This window comes from Pseudophryne corroboree, chromosome 3 (genome assembly GCF_028390025.1).
Source record: "Pseudophryne corroboree isolate aPseCor3 chromosome 3, aPseCor3.hap2, whole genome shotgun sequence".
NCBI classification, from domain to species: domain Eukaryota; kingdom Metazoa; phylum Chordata; class Amphibia; order Anura; family Myobatrachidae; genus Pseudophryne; species Pseudophryne corroboree.
This window is the reverse complement of record NC_086446.1, coordinates 92,166,748-92,182,005: the sequence shown is the minus strand read 5'-3', so window position 1 is coordinate 92,182,005 and position 15,258 is coordinate 92,166,748. Positions and strand designations below refer to the sequence as shown.

Genomic DNA, 15,258 nt, shown 5'->3' with positions numbered 1-15,258 from the left:
ATATATATATATATATATATAAATAAATCCACACAAAAAAAAATTCTGGTCCCGCTAGGATTTGAACCCATCAGCCAATCAGCAGGTGAAGCTACGAAGGGTCCGTTGGCTATTTGAGGCATTCGCTGTAGAGTTTAGGAAAAGCGACATCTGGTGGACAGAAAGTAGAATGCATGTTACAATTATAACGTGACGTCACATTTACAACGCAACTTATAACAGGAGTTATAGCGCAAGGAGCTGGCACGAGTTGCATGGCGCCCGCTATGCGGTACGCAGCAACGATATATCAGGACACATCTGTATATCTGGCACTGTTGTGAGCAATGTATATCTGGCACTGTGGGGGGCAACGTGTATCTGGCACTGTGGGGGCAACGTGTATCTGGCACTGTGGGGCATTCGTGTATCTGGCACTGTGGGGCATTCGTGTATCTGGCACTGTGGGGCATTCGTGTATCTGGCACTGTGGGGCATTCGTGTATCTGGCACTGTGGGGCAACGTGTATCTGGCACTGTGGGGGTCATATGTGTATCTGCCCCTCCCCCATATGTGTATCATGCCCACAATTTCATTGGCCACGCCCCATATGGGATTTGGCCACACCCATTTTTTGGCGCACGCTAACACAGTACCTGTAAGACATTTTTTCTACTTGCACCACTGAAGAGCACCGATAGCAAAACACTCCTAGATGCTAGCAGCCATTATTCAGCGGCACTAAAGAAGGGATTACCTTACTCGCAGATGCTCCGTGTGGCTCGGATTTCCAGTAATCCTCAGCAACTGCGTGATGCACTACAAATGGCGGTGAATAAATTTAAAGCCAGAGGCTATAACTGGAAAGATTTGGGGTCCATTAAGACCAAGGTAATGGGCATGGATAGAACATCTCTGTTTCAAAATAAGCATAAAAGTGAACGGGTCTGAGATAAATTCATATGGACAAGATTTTTAACAGCCAGCCCGATTATTCCACGGGCCATTAAAGCTCTATGGCCTATTGATAAAACAGATAAATCCCTGCCATGCCTTCAGAAATCTCAAATTATGACTTGCTATAGGAGAGGCCGCATATCTGGTGAAAACCGATATCACAGACTATACACCTAAACCGGGCCTGCTTGGGTCTGGAGGCATACTGGGGGGTGGAAAGACAATCGGGCTGGAGACACTGTGGGGGCTGGGGCTGAAGAAACACTGACGCTGGCTGGAGAGACACTGGGGGCTGGAACGACGTGCTAATGCTGGAGAGACACGGGCTGGAGAGACACTGGGGGCTGGAACGACGTGCTACTGCTGGAGAGACACTGGGGCTGGAGAAACACTGAGGCTGGCTGGAGAGACACTGGGGGCTGGAACACCGTACTACTGCTGGAGAGACACTGGGGCTGGAGAAACACTGAGGCTTGCTGGAGAGACACTGGGGGCTGGAACGTGCTACTGCTGGAGAGACACTGGGGTGGAGAAACACTGAGGCTGGCTGGAGAGACATTGGGGGCTGGAACAACATGCTACTGCTGGAGAGACACTGGGGCTGGAGAAACACTGAGGCTGGCTGGAGAGACACTGGGGGCTGGAACGCCGTGCTACTGCTGGAGAGACACTGGGGCTGGAGAAACACTGAGGCTTGCTGGAGAGACACTGGGGGCTGGAACGTGCTACTGCTGGAGAGACACTGGGGTGGAGAAACACTGAGGCTGGCTGGAGAGACATTGGGGGCTGGAACAACATGCTACTGCTGGAGAGACACTGGGGCTGAAGAAACACTGACGCTGGCTGGAGAGACACTGGGGGCTGGAACGACGTGCTACTGCTGGAGAGACACTGGGGCTGGAGAAACACTGAGGCTAGCTGGAGAGACATTGGGGGCTGGAACAACGTGCTACTGCTGAAGAGACACTGGGGCTGGAGAAACACTGAGGCTGGCTGGAGAGACACTGGGGGCTGGAACAACGTGCTACTGCTGGAGAGACACGGGCTGGAGAAACACTGAGGCTGGCTGGAGAGACACTGGGGGCTGGAACAACGTGCTACTGCTGGAGAGACACTGGGGCTGGAGAAACACTGAGGCTAGATGGAGAGTCACTGTGGCTGCAAAGACACTGTGGTGCTGGAGGGATGTAGTGGGAACTCTAGGGGGCAGAAGAGACAGATTAGAGAGACAGGTTCTGTGGATGAGGCTGGAGAACCACATGGGCTGGAGAGACAAAAGGAGTAATGAGACTGAAGAGAACTGGGTAAAGAGGCTATAGATTAGGATTAGAAGGTAAAGGCTTGGGGACAGTAATCTTCATTCTAAAGAAACAGTGATACAAATGGTACCAAATGAAAAATACCAATTGGTAATATAAAATCAGGAAAGTTCAAATTTTACCCTGTACCAAAACTTCTGTTCCAATGAATTATCTGTGTGAACCTCTCCTATATGACAAAGACATTGGTTATATTCCTTTGCAAACAGACGTTTTCCAACTCATGTGATCTCCTACATGAATAGTGAGTACTGACTGAAGTCACAATCTGCCCAGGGAGGATCAATTTCTTCAGAGGTTCCCCACTGTAGAGATACCGCCTATAGGTAAGGCAGGCTTTCAATCTACTGGTCTGTACCTCATAGGGACCCCTAAAAAAATATATAGGTGTAACGAGCCCCATGATATCTGTTGCCAGCCCCGATAGTCCTGGAAACTTTTTACTAAGTTCCTTAAAACACTCTCCTTCTTTTGGCAAAGCTTTTACAGACTACTTCATAAGTCCTTGTTTGATTTGAAGAGGGAGTAGAAGTGCTTTACTGTGATCAAACTTTCCTGGATAACATTTTTGTTTCCAGGTTTAAACCAGCCCTGCTTGGCTTTTGTTTTTCAATACAGTATTGGCCCTTCCCTCAGCTGTACCATTCGTACAAAAAAACAACAGTACTTTAGGAACCTTGTTGCTGTCCAAGGGGAATAAACAGTACTTTCATATCACCACATATCATCCACCTTTGATCCTTGTAGTTGAGCTCCATAAGAATTACGGCTTTCAGGTGCAGAGACTGACCAACTGGGATTGAAGCATACTTGCTGCCATTGTGTATCAATACAGGATGCAGTCATGTCGACACCATAATGCAATGTTGGCAGTTACATACACGTTATTGAAATGTTGACATAGAACATGTCAACATATTGCACAGACTACAGGGTGAGACAATGCGAGGGGAGGGTTAGGGTTAGGCACTAGGAGGAGAATTAGGCTACAGGAGGGGAGGGTAGAGGTTAGTGATACCTCTGGAACCACCACAGGAACAGTTGCTCGTCACCATTAGCTGACCACCGGACCTGGAAGACACTGCAGCAGCTGTGAGAGCCACTGAACCAGGTAAATCACTGCTAGACCACATTTTTTCGACATTCTAGTCATGTCATCAATTGTGAAGAATGTCAACAATATGAACACTGCTCTGAGCAAGGGCGTAGCCACCATAGGTGCAAGCAGTGCAGCTGCTATGGGGCCCAGAGCTGAGAGGGGCCCACCTTCCCTATCAAAGTTACATGTGTTATATACATTTTTCGCCATTGGGTGGTACGTAGGAGTCCTTTCAAACTTTTTCCTTGGGGCCCGCAATATATCTCGGTATGCCCCTGGACCTGCTCATTGTAGTGTGGTATAAAATGAACTGGAAGGCATTATAATGTTATATAATATGAACCGGGTCACTGTAATGAGTCACAATATGAATGGGGAGCACTATATATCATAATGTGAATTGGGGGTACTGTGTAGTAATGTGTACTGGCAGCTCTGAAATGTGACATAGGGTGAACTTTAGCACTACTATGATTCATAAAGAAAACTAGGGCACTACCATGGGGCATAACATTAAATAAGGCTCTACGATGGCTCAGGGAATTAACTAGGGCACTACTATAGGGAATAACATAAAAAATGCTGTAGAGAAGTGTATCTCTAGAAGCATTGGGATGGGGGCCCCTTCAAAATGTTGGTATGGGGCCCACAAAGTTCTGGCTACGCTGAGCATTCTTTTTGATGAGTCAGTAAAGAGTCTCCACTCGTTCATGATGAATCTTTTCATCAGTACAATAACATTATTACAGTATACCAAGCACCATACTGAGGAAAGTGTTATATAACTTCTCTTTCTGTATTTTTATATCACAAGAAAGAAGTGCCAGGAGCTAATGCATTATATACCATAAGCCTAGAGCCAACACTTCTGCATATTCTTTAGGAAGTCTCTTACTAAATAGTTAAATTCACACCTAAAATAACAGGTTTATATGTAAGAAAAAGAAAAGTGCATGGAGAGCAATTACTTCTGTCAGGTAGGTGATGTCAGGATAAGGTTGTAGAGTCCTTATTTTTCTCCTTCCACAGACCATATATAGGGGAGAAAGACAGTAACATTAGTGTAATACAGTAGGCTATTATATTATGTTAACTTAAATATGGAAACATATATGAAGGTGATGCCAATGATCTCAGTAGTAAAGGGGTGTCCCCCCTTTTGTACTATGCTTACTGTGGATTTGTTGTATAAAGAGGGGTGCATAGCATGCTGGACCGTCTTTACCCAATGGTATTCTCCAAAAGGCTGCATTGACATATAACTGATGATGGAAAGGAGAGTGTACAGTGTGATATACGTTGCCAGTCCAGGCCGTCTTGTAAAACAGCAGAGAAAATCAAATAATAACCATCAAGTCTCCAAAAGTAAAGCTGGGCATACACTATACAGTTATCTGGCAGATATGCCTGGTTGGAATGAAAATCTTGTAATGAATGAGAGCAAATGACAATTGACCATTTGCTCCCAAACATTGGAAAATGGACAAAACCGGTCATTCAAACTGGTTAAATCGCTGAGTTTTTGTCCATTTTCCTGCGACCGTCAGGACGCTGTGTCCTGGTTGCCTAGCAGCGGCTGAGACCCGCAGTGGTGGCTCATAACATAAACATTGTTTTCAAGAACAGAGAACAAACACTGCTGTGCTGGTCTTTGGTTCCCTTTGTCTTGGTAAAAAAATTCTTTATTGGCTTTCCCTTCATGCTGTTTACAGTTTGTTTTTGTTTTCAAGATAATGATCAGCCTCATGTTCAGAGACTAATCTGTAGGACTGCCTGGGAAATGGCGCGTCATTGACGCCTGTGAATGTTAATAAGATCACTGATATTCATATAATAAGTTTGTATCTTGAATCTGGAGTTGGAGCATATCTCCGCCTCGGACTCTACTCAGAATTGTCTCTTTCATTCAGAAGGTCCAGACAAAGGGCCCACAATGTGTAGCGAGATTATATTATTGACCACAGCTCCTCTGCAGTAGATAACCAAAAGGAAGGTATCCTACAGCTTTCATTATTGTCTGTAATACTAAAACAACAGTGACTCTGATCTGGTGACCATATTATTGCCACTTGTAATCCTGCTACAAGTATTTGAGTTTCACATCAACAAGCCCCACAATGCATTGTGTGATTTGCTGTTGGGAGTGTTGCCTTGTGCTTTCAGTCAAGGTTCATTCATTCTTGCCAATAAAAAAAATGTAATTCACTAAACAGCTGCTTGTTTCTCCCTTTTACCCCTGGGCCAGTTGTGGCAGACCTTCCAGCAAAAGGGCTCTGGATTGGCAACCAGGTAGTGGTGTGCTGATGCATTTTGAGTCTGTCCTCAGTTCCTGTGTGTTCTGGCTGGCTGGTTTCCCTGCAGTTTCTCCAGGGCATACATTGCTATCAGGGCTGGGTCTCCTGCCTTGGCAATGGAAGGCTTCTAGCCTAAACGTCTGTGTCCTGCACACAGATATTTTGTTATAATAAGGAATGATCATCGATGGGGCAGATGTATTAAGCCTGGAGACAGGGCCGGCCCGAGCTTAATTTTTTTGGTAAGCGAATTTAGAATTTAGCGCCCATTGATGGGATCAATTTTTAAAAGAGGTGTGGTCTCACAAGGAAGGGGCGTGGCAACACAATAGTACCCCCAGGGTTCCAGGGAGATTGTCAGTGACAGGGAGAAAGTGCGTGACTGGGTGACAGAGGTGATGGAGATAGTGGGTGACTGAGGAGGCTGGGGTCACAGGGAGATAGTGGGTGCCATGTGCCCACAGTGCTAGATATGCCCCCACAGTGCCACATACAGATATGCCCCCACAGTGCCATGTGCCCACAGTTCCAGATATGCCCCCACAGTGCCACATACAGATATGCCCCACAGTGCCATGTGCCCACAGTGCCAGATATGCCCCCACAGTGCCACATATGACCCCACAGTGCCAGATACAGATATGCCCCCACATTGCCATGTGCCCACAGTGCCACACATGACCCGCCAGATACAGATATGCCCCCACATTGCCATGTGCCCACAGTGCCACACATGACCCCACAGTGCCACACATGACCCCACAGTGCCAGATACAGATATGCCCCCACAGTGCCACATATGACCCCACAGTGCCACATAAAGATATGCCCCCGCAGTGCCATGTGCCCACAGTGCCAGATATGCCCCCACAGTGCCATGTGCCCACAGTGCCAGATATGCCCCCACAGTGCCACATACAGATATGCCCCCACAGTGCCATATATACCCCCACAGTGCCACATACAGATATGCCCCCACAGTGCCATATATACCCCCACAGTGCCAGATACAGATATGCCCCCACATTGCCATGTGCCACAGTGCCACACATGACCCCACAGTGCCACATACAGATATGCCCCCACAGTGCCATATATACCCCCACAGTGCCAGATATGACCCCACAGTGCCAGATACAGATATGCCCCCACATTGCCATGTGCCCACAGTGCCACACATGACCCCACAGTGCCACATACAGCTATACCCCCACAGTGCTATATATGCCCACAGTGCCACATATGCCCCCACTGTACCAGATACAGATATGCCCCCATAGTGCCACATATGACCCCACAGTACCAGATACAGATATGCCCCCACATTGCCATGTGCCCACAGTGCCAGATAAAGATATGCCCCCACAGTGCCACATATGCCCCCACAGTGCCACATAGACATATGCCCCCACAGTGCTGCTCACCGTTGTGCTGCCTGTTTTCTTTGTGGAGAGCGCAGCGCGCGCTTCTCCTGCCTGCCGCTCTGCCCCTCAGTCTGGTCTCCGGCGGTGACTGCAGCGCCAGCGTGTATATCTCAAATCAGGCGCCGGTCCGCGAGCTCTGATTGGCTAACGAACCAGCACCTGATTTGAGTTATACACTCCGCCGTCACTGCCGGAGACCAGACTGAGGGGCAGCCGCAGGACGGCAGGCAGGAGAGGCGCGTGGTCCAGGCTGCCGGCGGCGCCTTCTTCACTGCGGTGCCTTACCCGTGCGTGTAACGGGCGGGCCGGGCCTGCCTGGAGAAGTGATAAAGCAGTGATAAGTGCAAGGTGATGCAACACCAGCCAATCAGCTCCAATATGTTCATTTACATTTAGGAGCTGATTGGCTGGTGCATTATCACCTTCCACTTATCACTGCTTTATCACTTCTCCAGGCTTAATACATCTGCCCCTAGACTAGTGTTTTCTAAAGGGAAACCAAGCCAGCTGCACCTTTTTCTTTTTTTACTAATGATCCAACACACAACTGTCATCATAGAGCCATCTCCTCGGCCAAAGCTCCATATGTCCATTTGAACAGGAGACCATTTTTTCAAGATGGCTTGGATAAGGAGGGGGAAGGGGGGAGGGGGGTGTAGGGTGTGTTTGGGTGATGGACACTCCCTTTTAGAGGTTTCTTAATTCTAAGGAGTAGCATCATCTTGTCTTCAGCATCTGCCACCTGTACCTGACTAGGTACATAAACCCCTTTTACTATTTGCGCCCATGGAGGTATCTTTAACTTGGTGCCAATGTGACTTGGACCATGCCATCGCACACAGCTTAAGGCTTTGTCAGCTCCTGTCAGGGTAGAAACCATAAACCTCCATCACTTGCAGACTGGCTTTGCCGGGCTCCTCAATGGCACCGCCCTGTCTCAGTTATACACACATTTGTCATTAGTAGAATAAAACAAAACTAGAACACTTGTATAGCTCTGTACATAATGATCAAGTTTAATATTCTCACACCGGAATAAAAAAAAGTCATATAAATAGAACAGCTTTATAGGGACATTTATTTCAGCCCTGACAGAGCACTATAAAAATACACAAGAATCATACTGAGAAAATTCTGACAATCAGCTGACTTGCCGAAATGAGAAATTGTCCAATGTTACAGAGTAAATGATGTAAAATCTGATGCATGTCCAAAAATTATATCCAAAGCACACTAATTAGGCATCAGTCACTGCTGCCGGTGATTGCTACAAAAGTGACAAGAAACCTAACAATTCACGTATTTCTTTCACAGCAATCAACTGAAAGGGGTACAGATTTACTAAACCTTCTACAAACGGAAAGTGGTGGTGTTGGACCTCGCAACCAGATTCCAGCTAACATTTCTCTATTGCATGCTACAAAATGATAGTCAGAATCCGTTTGTGGCTTATGGACAGTACAGTTGAGGTAATGGTTAGCATCACTGCCTCTAAGTGCAGAGATCATGCCCAATAATTCCCACATTCAACATCCAAAAAATGGTTCCTCAACTGTGAACTTTCAGATGAGTGAGAAGATTTGAACAACTCTTAAAACATTTGCCGCATTCAGAACAAGGAAAGGGTCTCTCTTCCGTGTGTATTCTCTGGTGCCTAATAAGATCTGAGGTACTGACAAAACGTTTCCCACACTCACAGCAGGGAAATGGTTTCTCTCCCGTGTGAGTTCTCTGATGCACAACCAGGTGCGCTTTTCTGTTAAAGCACTTCCCACACTCGGAGCACACATAGGGCTTCTCCCCAGTGTGAGTTCTCTGATGTCCAACCAGGCTCTTTTTTGTGTTAAAGCACTTCCCACACTCGGAACACACATAGGGCTTCTCTCCTGTGTGACTTCTCTGATGTCTGATCAGATCTAAGTTAGTGGTGAAAGATTTCCTGCACTCAGAGCAGGAATAGGGCTTCTCTCCTGTGTGACTTCTCTGATGCCCAACCAGGCTCTTTTTTGAGTTGAAGCACTTCCCACACTCGGAGCACACATAGGGCTTCTCTCCTGTGTGACTTCTCTGATGCCCAACCAGGCTTTTTTTTCTGTAAAAGCACTTCCCACACTCGGAGCACACATAGGGCTTCTCCCCAGTGTGAGTTCTCTGATGCCCAACCAGGCTCTTTTTTGTGTTAAAGCACTTCCCACACTCGGAACACACATAGGGCTTCTCGCCAGTGTGACTTCTCTGATGTCTGATCAGATCTAAGTTAGTGGTGAAAGATTTCCCGCACTCAGAACAGGAATAGGGCTTCTCTCCCGTGTGACTTCTTTGATGTCTGATCAGATCTAAGTTCGTGGTGAAAGATTTCCCACACTCAGAACAGGAATAGGGCTTCTCTCCCGTGTGACTTCTCTGATGTCTGATCAGATTTAAGTTTGTGGTGAAAGATTTCCCGCACTCAGAGCAGGAATAGGGCTTCTCTCCCGTGTGAATCCTCCGGTGTACAACAAGATTTGAGCTACTGCTAAAACATTTCCCGCATTCAGGACAAGAAAATCGTTTCTCTCCTGTGTGAGTTCTCTGATGTTTAACAAGATTAGAGTTACTGTTAAAACCTCTCCCACACTCAGAGCAGGAATATGGCTTCTTCCCTGTGTGAGTATTGCGATGTATAACAAGACCTGCATTACTCGTAAATCCTTTCCCACATTCACAGCAAAAGTACAGTTTCTCTAATAACTGATGTCTCTGGTCATTTGTATTGTGCGCCATACTGCAAGTATACTGTGTATGATCTGTGGGAGTATAATTATCAGTGTGTGTGAGGTCTCCTCCATCACATGAGACTGGTTCCTCTTTAATATGAGTAGGTGTATACGGTGTATGACCTGTGGGTGTATACACGTCAGTATGGGTGTGGTCTTCTCCATCACATGAGGCTGGTTCCACCTTAATACGAGTAGGTGTATACTGTGTATGACCTGTGGGTGCATACATGTCAGTGTGTGTGATGTCTCCTCCATCACATGACACTGATTCCTCCTTAATATGAGTAGATGTATACTTTGTAGGATATGTGGGAGCATAATTATCAGTATCTGTGAGGTCTTCTCCATCACCTGAGACTGGTTCCTCCTTAATATTAGTAGATGTATACTGTGTATATGTGGGAGTATAATTACCAGTGTGTGTGAGGTCTCTTCCATTACATGACACTGATTCCTCCTTAATGTGAGTAGCTGTATTCTGTGTATGATATGTGGGAGTACAATTATCAGTGTTTGTGAGGTCTCCTCCGACACATGAGACTGGTGCCTCCTTAATAGATGTATTCTGTGTATGATATGTGGGAGTATAATTATCAGTGTGTGTGAGGTCTCCTCCGACACATGAGACTGGTTCCTCCTTAATATGAGTAGATGTATACTGTGTATGACCTGTGGGTATAGACATGTCAGTTTGGGTGAGGCCTCCTCCATCATATGAGGATGATTCCTCCTTAATATGAGTAGATGTATACTGTGTATGACCTGTTGGTGTATACATGTCAGTGTGTGTGAGATCTCCGTCACAGGAGACTGGTTCCTCCTTAATATGAGTAGCTGTATACTGTGTGTGATCTATAGGTTTATAGTTGGTGGTCAGATTTTCTTCTTCACATAAAGCTGGTTTACCATTAATATCTTCAAGACAGTTGATTGAGTTTTGTACTTCGCTTGATGAATACTTGGCAGGCTGGATATTCACAACAATACTGTGATTGTCAGTTATATAATCCAGTGAGGACATAGGTGTAGGATATAATCCAGGTATATGTGTATCATCAGAGAAATCTGTTGAAGAGAAATATATTGTTATATGACAAAACTAGGATAATAAAGATGAAAAATGCTACTAGCAATTGCATTCCCACAGAGATAATTTTAGGGGTTATTTAAATACAAGCGATGTGCCACCGGACACCATTGCACTATACGGTTGCTCAAATTGTTGTCAGTTACAGTAGAAAATATTTGTAATATTTCCCCTGCACTTTTATTATCTGGAAAAGGGAATACCTGTGTTACCATTGCTATCCGTGGGGTCAGACTGGTGCACCAAGTTAACCCAACATACATGACATGCACGTTTCACTTTAGAAAAGGCTTTCTCAATTTGATCCAATTGAGAAATCCTTTTCTAAGGTGAAACGTGCCTGTCATGCATGTTGGGTCGACTTGTTGCCCCAGTCTGACCCCACAGATAGCTACGGCGCCACCACGGACCTACTTTGGTAACACAGGTATTCACTTTCTGCTGCACATTGGTGTAACTACTGTGAGATTGTTATCACTCACTTACTGACACTATAATATAACGGGGATACATTGGGGGAAATTCAAATGTTTGAAAAGTCGGTTGGGTCTATCTAATAGCCAGGAAAAAACAGACACCCAGCTGACTTTTCAAACATTTGAATTACCCCCATTGTGTACTACTAGATAGGTCGGTATCAGCATATACTATTTTCTACACATATGCAATTGGGTAGCACCCATTAGCTTTACTAGTAGCGTTATCCCTTTAATCAGTGATGGGGAACCTTCGACCCTCCAGCTGTTTTTGAACTACACACCCCAGCATGCCCTGCAACAGTCTTAGCTTGGCCAAATAGCAAAACTGTAGCAAAGTATGCTGGTATGTGTAGTTCAACAACAGCTGGAGGGCCAAAGGTTCCCCACCCCTGCCTTATTTGATTCTTTTTTTTCACCTTACCTATATGTTAACCAATGCATTAATTGGATATTACCTCTATTAAGATTACACAGGTCTCTTTTTTCTCCCTGGTGAACAGTTTGTTTAATTTGGCTCTTTCGTCAGACCAGCAATCAGGGGCAGGGCCAGACCTCCACGTCATTAGTCCCTGTCCCCAACTTGTCAAAATCCCACGATTTGCAGTCCATGCTGAGGAGACGGAGCTAAAATGATGCTATTCGGCTCAATTTAGCCCTGCCCGTCCCTATGGACTGGCGATTTCCCTGTTTTAGTTCACCATACTGCCCACTTCACTGGGATGTGGGTGGAATGCGGAGATTCAGCCACTCTTACGTGGGGTGCGGGGGGACTGCCCAAAAAATTGTGAGTCTCCTGCAACTGGGAGAGTAGGTAAGTATGCTATATATGTATATACAAGGGCTATTGTCAGGCCAGCAATCTGCTGGCAACATTTTATCAGGTATTTTCAGCTCCACTTATCCAGGCTAATCTTCTAGAGCAGGAATTCTCAACCTCTGTCCTCAGGGCACACTAACAATCCAGGTTTTAGTGATATCCATGCTTGAGCACAGGTGACTAAATTAGTACCTCAGTTAATTTGATTTAACCATCCGTGCTGAAGCCTGGATATCACTGCTAGTGTGCCTTTAAGGCCTGAGGCGCCCCCCGACCCCCACAACCACACACACACTCTCCCCCCGGCATGTCCAGACTCTCACATGCGCAGTCTGGATTCTCGCAGAAAAAAAATAAGAATTTACTTACCGATAATTCTATTTCTCATAGTCCGTAGTGGATGCTGGGGACTCCGTAAGGACCATGGGGAATAGCGGCTCCGCAGGAGACTGGGCACATCTAAAGAAAGCTTTAGGACTATCTGGTGTGCACTGGCTCCTCCCCCCATGACCCTCCTCCAAGCCTCAGTTAGGATACTGTGCCCGGACGAGCGTACACAATAAGGAAGGATTTTGAATCCCGGGTAAGACTCATACCAGCCACACCGTACAACTTGTGATCTGAACCCAGTTAACAGCATGATAACAGAGGAGCCTCTAGAAAAGATGGCTCACTACAGCAATAACCCGATTTTTTGGTAACAATAACTATGTACCAGTATTGCAGACAATCCGCACTTGGGATGGGCGCCCAGCATCCACTACGGACTATGAGAAATAGAATTATCGGTAAGTAAATTCTTATTTTCTCTAACGTCCTAAGTGGATGCTGGGGACTCCGTAAGGACCATGGGGATTATACCAAAGCTCCCAAACGGGCGGGAGAGTGCGGATGACTATGCAGCACCAAATGAGAGAACTCCAGGTCCTCCTCAGCCAGGATATCAATTTTGTAGAATTTTACAAACGTATTTGCTCCTGACCAAGTAGCTGCTCGGCAAAGTTGTAAAGCCGAGACCCCTCGGGCAGCCGCCCAAGATGAGCCCACCTTCCTTGTGGAGTGGGCATTTACAGATTTTTGTCTGTGGCAGGCCTGCCACAGAATGTGCAAGCTGAATTGTACTACAAATCCAACGAGCAATAGTCTGCTTAGAAGCAGGAGCACCCAGCTTGTTGGGTGCATACAGGATAAACAGCGAGTCAGATTTCCTGACTCCAGCCGTCCTGGAAACATATATTTTCAGGGCCCTGACAACGTCTAGCAACTTGGAGTCCTCCAAGTCCCTAGTAGCCGCAGGCACCACAAATAGGTTGGTTCAGGTGAAACGCTGAAAACACCTTAGGGAGAAAATGAGGACGAGTCCTCAATTCCGCCCTGTCCGAATGGAAAATTAGATAAGGGCTTTTTCAGGATAAAGCCGCCAATACTGACACGCGCCTGGCCCAGGCCAGGGCCAACAGCATGACCACTTTCCATGTGAGATATTTTAACTCCACAGATTTAAGTGGTTCAACCAATGTGACTTTTGGAACCCAAAACTACAGTCAGATCCCAAAGTGCCACTGGAGGCACAAAAGGAGGCTGTATATGCAGTACCCCTTTTACAAACGTCTGAACTTCAGGGACTGAAGCTAGTTCTTTTTGGAAGAAAATTGACAGGGCCGAAATTTGAACCTTAATGGACCCCAATTTCAGGCCCATAGACACTCCTGTTTGCAGGAAATGTAGGAATCGACCCAGTTGAATTTCCTCCGTCGGGCCTACTGGCCTCGCACCACGCAACATATTTTCGCCAAATGCGGTGATAATGTTTTTCGGTTACATCCTTCCTGGCTTTGATCAGGATAGGGATGACTTCATCCGGAATGCCTTTTTCCTTCAGGATCCGGCGTTCAACCGCCATGCCGTCAAACGCAGCCGCGGTAAGTCTTGGAACAGACAGGGTCCTTGCTGGAGCAGGTCCCTTCTTAGAGGTAGAGGCCACGGATCCTCCGTGAGCATCTCTTGAAGTTCCGGTTACCAAGTCCTTCTTGGCCAATCCGGAGCCACTAATATAGTGCTTACTCCTCTCCATCTTATCAATCTCAGTACCTTGGGTATGAGAGGCAGAGGAGGGAACCCATACACTGATTGGTACACCCACGGTGTTACCAGAGCATCTACAGCTATTGCCTGAGGGTCCCTTGACCTGGCGCAATACCTGTCGAGTTTTTCCCAACGGTTTATAAACATGTGGAAGACTTCTGGGTGAAGTCCCCACTCTCCCGGGTGGAGGTCGTGCTGAGGAAGTCTGCTTCCCAGTTGTCCACTCCCGGAATGAATACTGCTGACAGTGCTATCACATGATTTTCCGCCCAGCGAAGAATCCTTGCAGCTTCTGCCATTGCCCTCCTGCTTCTTGTGCCACCCTGTCTGTTTACGTGGGTGACTGCCGTGATGTTGTCCGACTGGATCAACACCGGCTGACCTTGAAGCAGAGGTCTTGCTAAGCTTAGAGCATTGTAAATGTCCCTTAGCTTCAGGATATGTTTGTGAAGTGATGTCTCCAGGCTTGACCATAAGCACTGGATATTCCTTCCCTGTGTGACTGCTCCCCAGCCTCGCAGGCTGGCATCCGTGGTCACCAGGACCCAGTCCTGAATGCCGAATCTGCGGCCCTCTAGAAGATGAGCACTCTGCAACCACCACAGGAGGGACACCCTTGTCCTTGGTGACAGGGTTATCCGCTGATGCATCTGAAGATGCGACCCGGACCATTTGTCCAGCAGGTCCCACTGGAAAGTTCTTGCGTGGAATCTGCCGAATGGGATTGCTTCGTAGGAAGCCACCATTTTACCCAGAACCCTTGTGCATTGATGCACTGAGACTTGGCTCGGTTTTAGGAGGTTCCTGACTAGCTCGGGTAACTCCCTGGCTTTCTCCTCCGGGAGAAACACCTTTTTCTGGACTGTGTCCAGGATCATCCCTAGGAACAGAAGATAAGTCGTCGGAACCAGCTGCGATTTTGGAATATTGAGAATCCAATCGTGCTGCCGCAACACTA

General features: G+C 46.8%; 1 protein-coding gene across 3 annotated transcripts in view; it reads right to left on the bottom strand.

Annotated features, from left to right (window-relative positions):
* LOC135054837 (zinc finger protein 271-like) overlaps positions 1-15,258 on the bottom strand; it is a 231,537-nt gene that overhangs the window by 125,983 nt on the left and 90,296 nt on the right. For 2 of the 3 annotated variants that reach the window (XM_063958223.1, XM_063958222.1), the window contains exon 3: positions 8,073-10,897. In XM_063958223.1, coding sequence (XP_063814293.1) covers positions 8,622-10,897 — 2,276 coding nt within the window. In that variant the 3' untranslated portion in view covers positions 8,073-8,621. Of the gene's footprint in view, positions 1-8,072; positions 10,898-15,258 lie in introns of those variants that run through there. The other variant, XM_063958225.1, reaches the window with a different exon arrangement.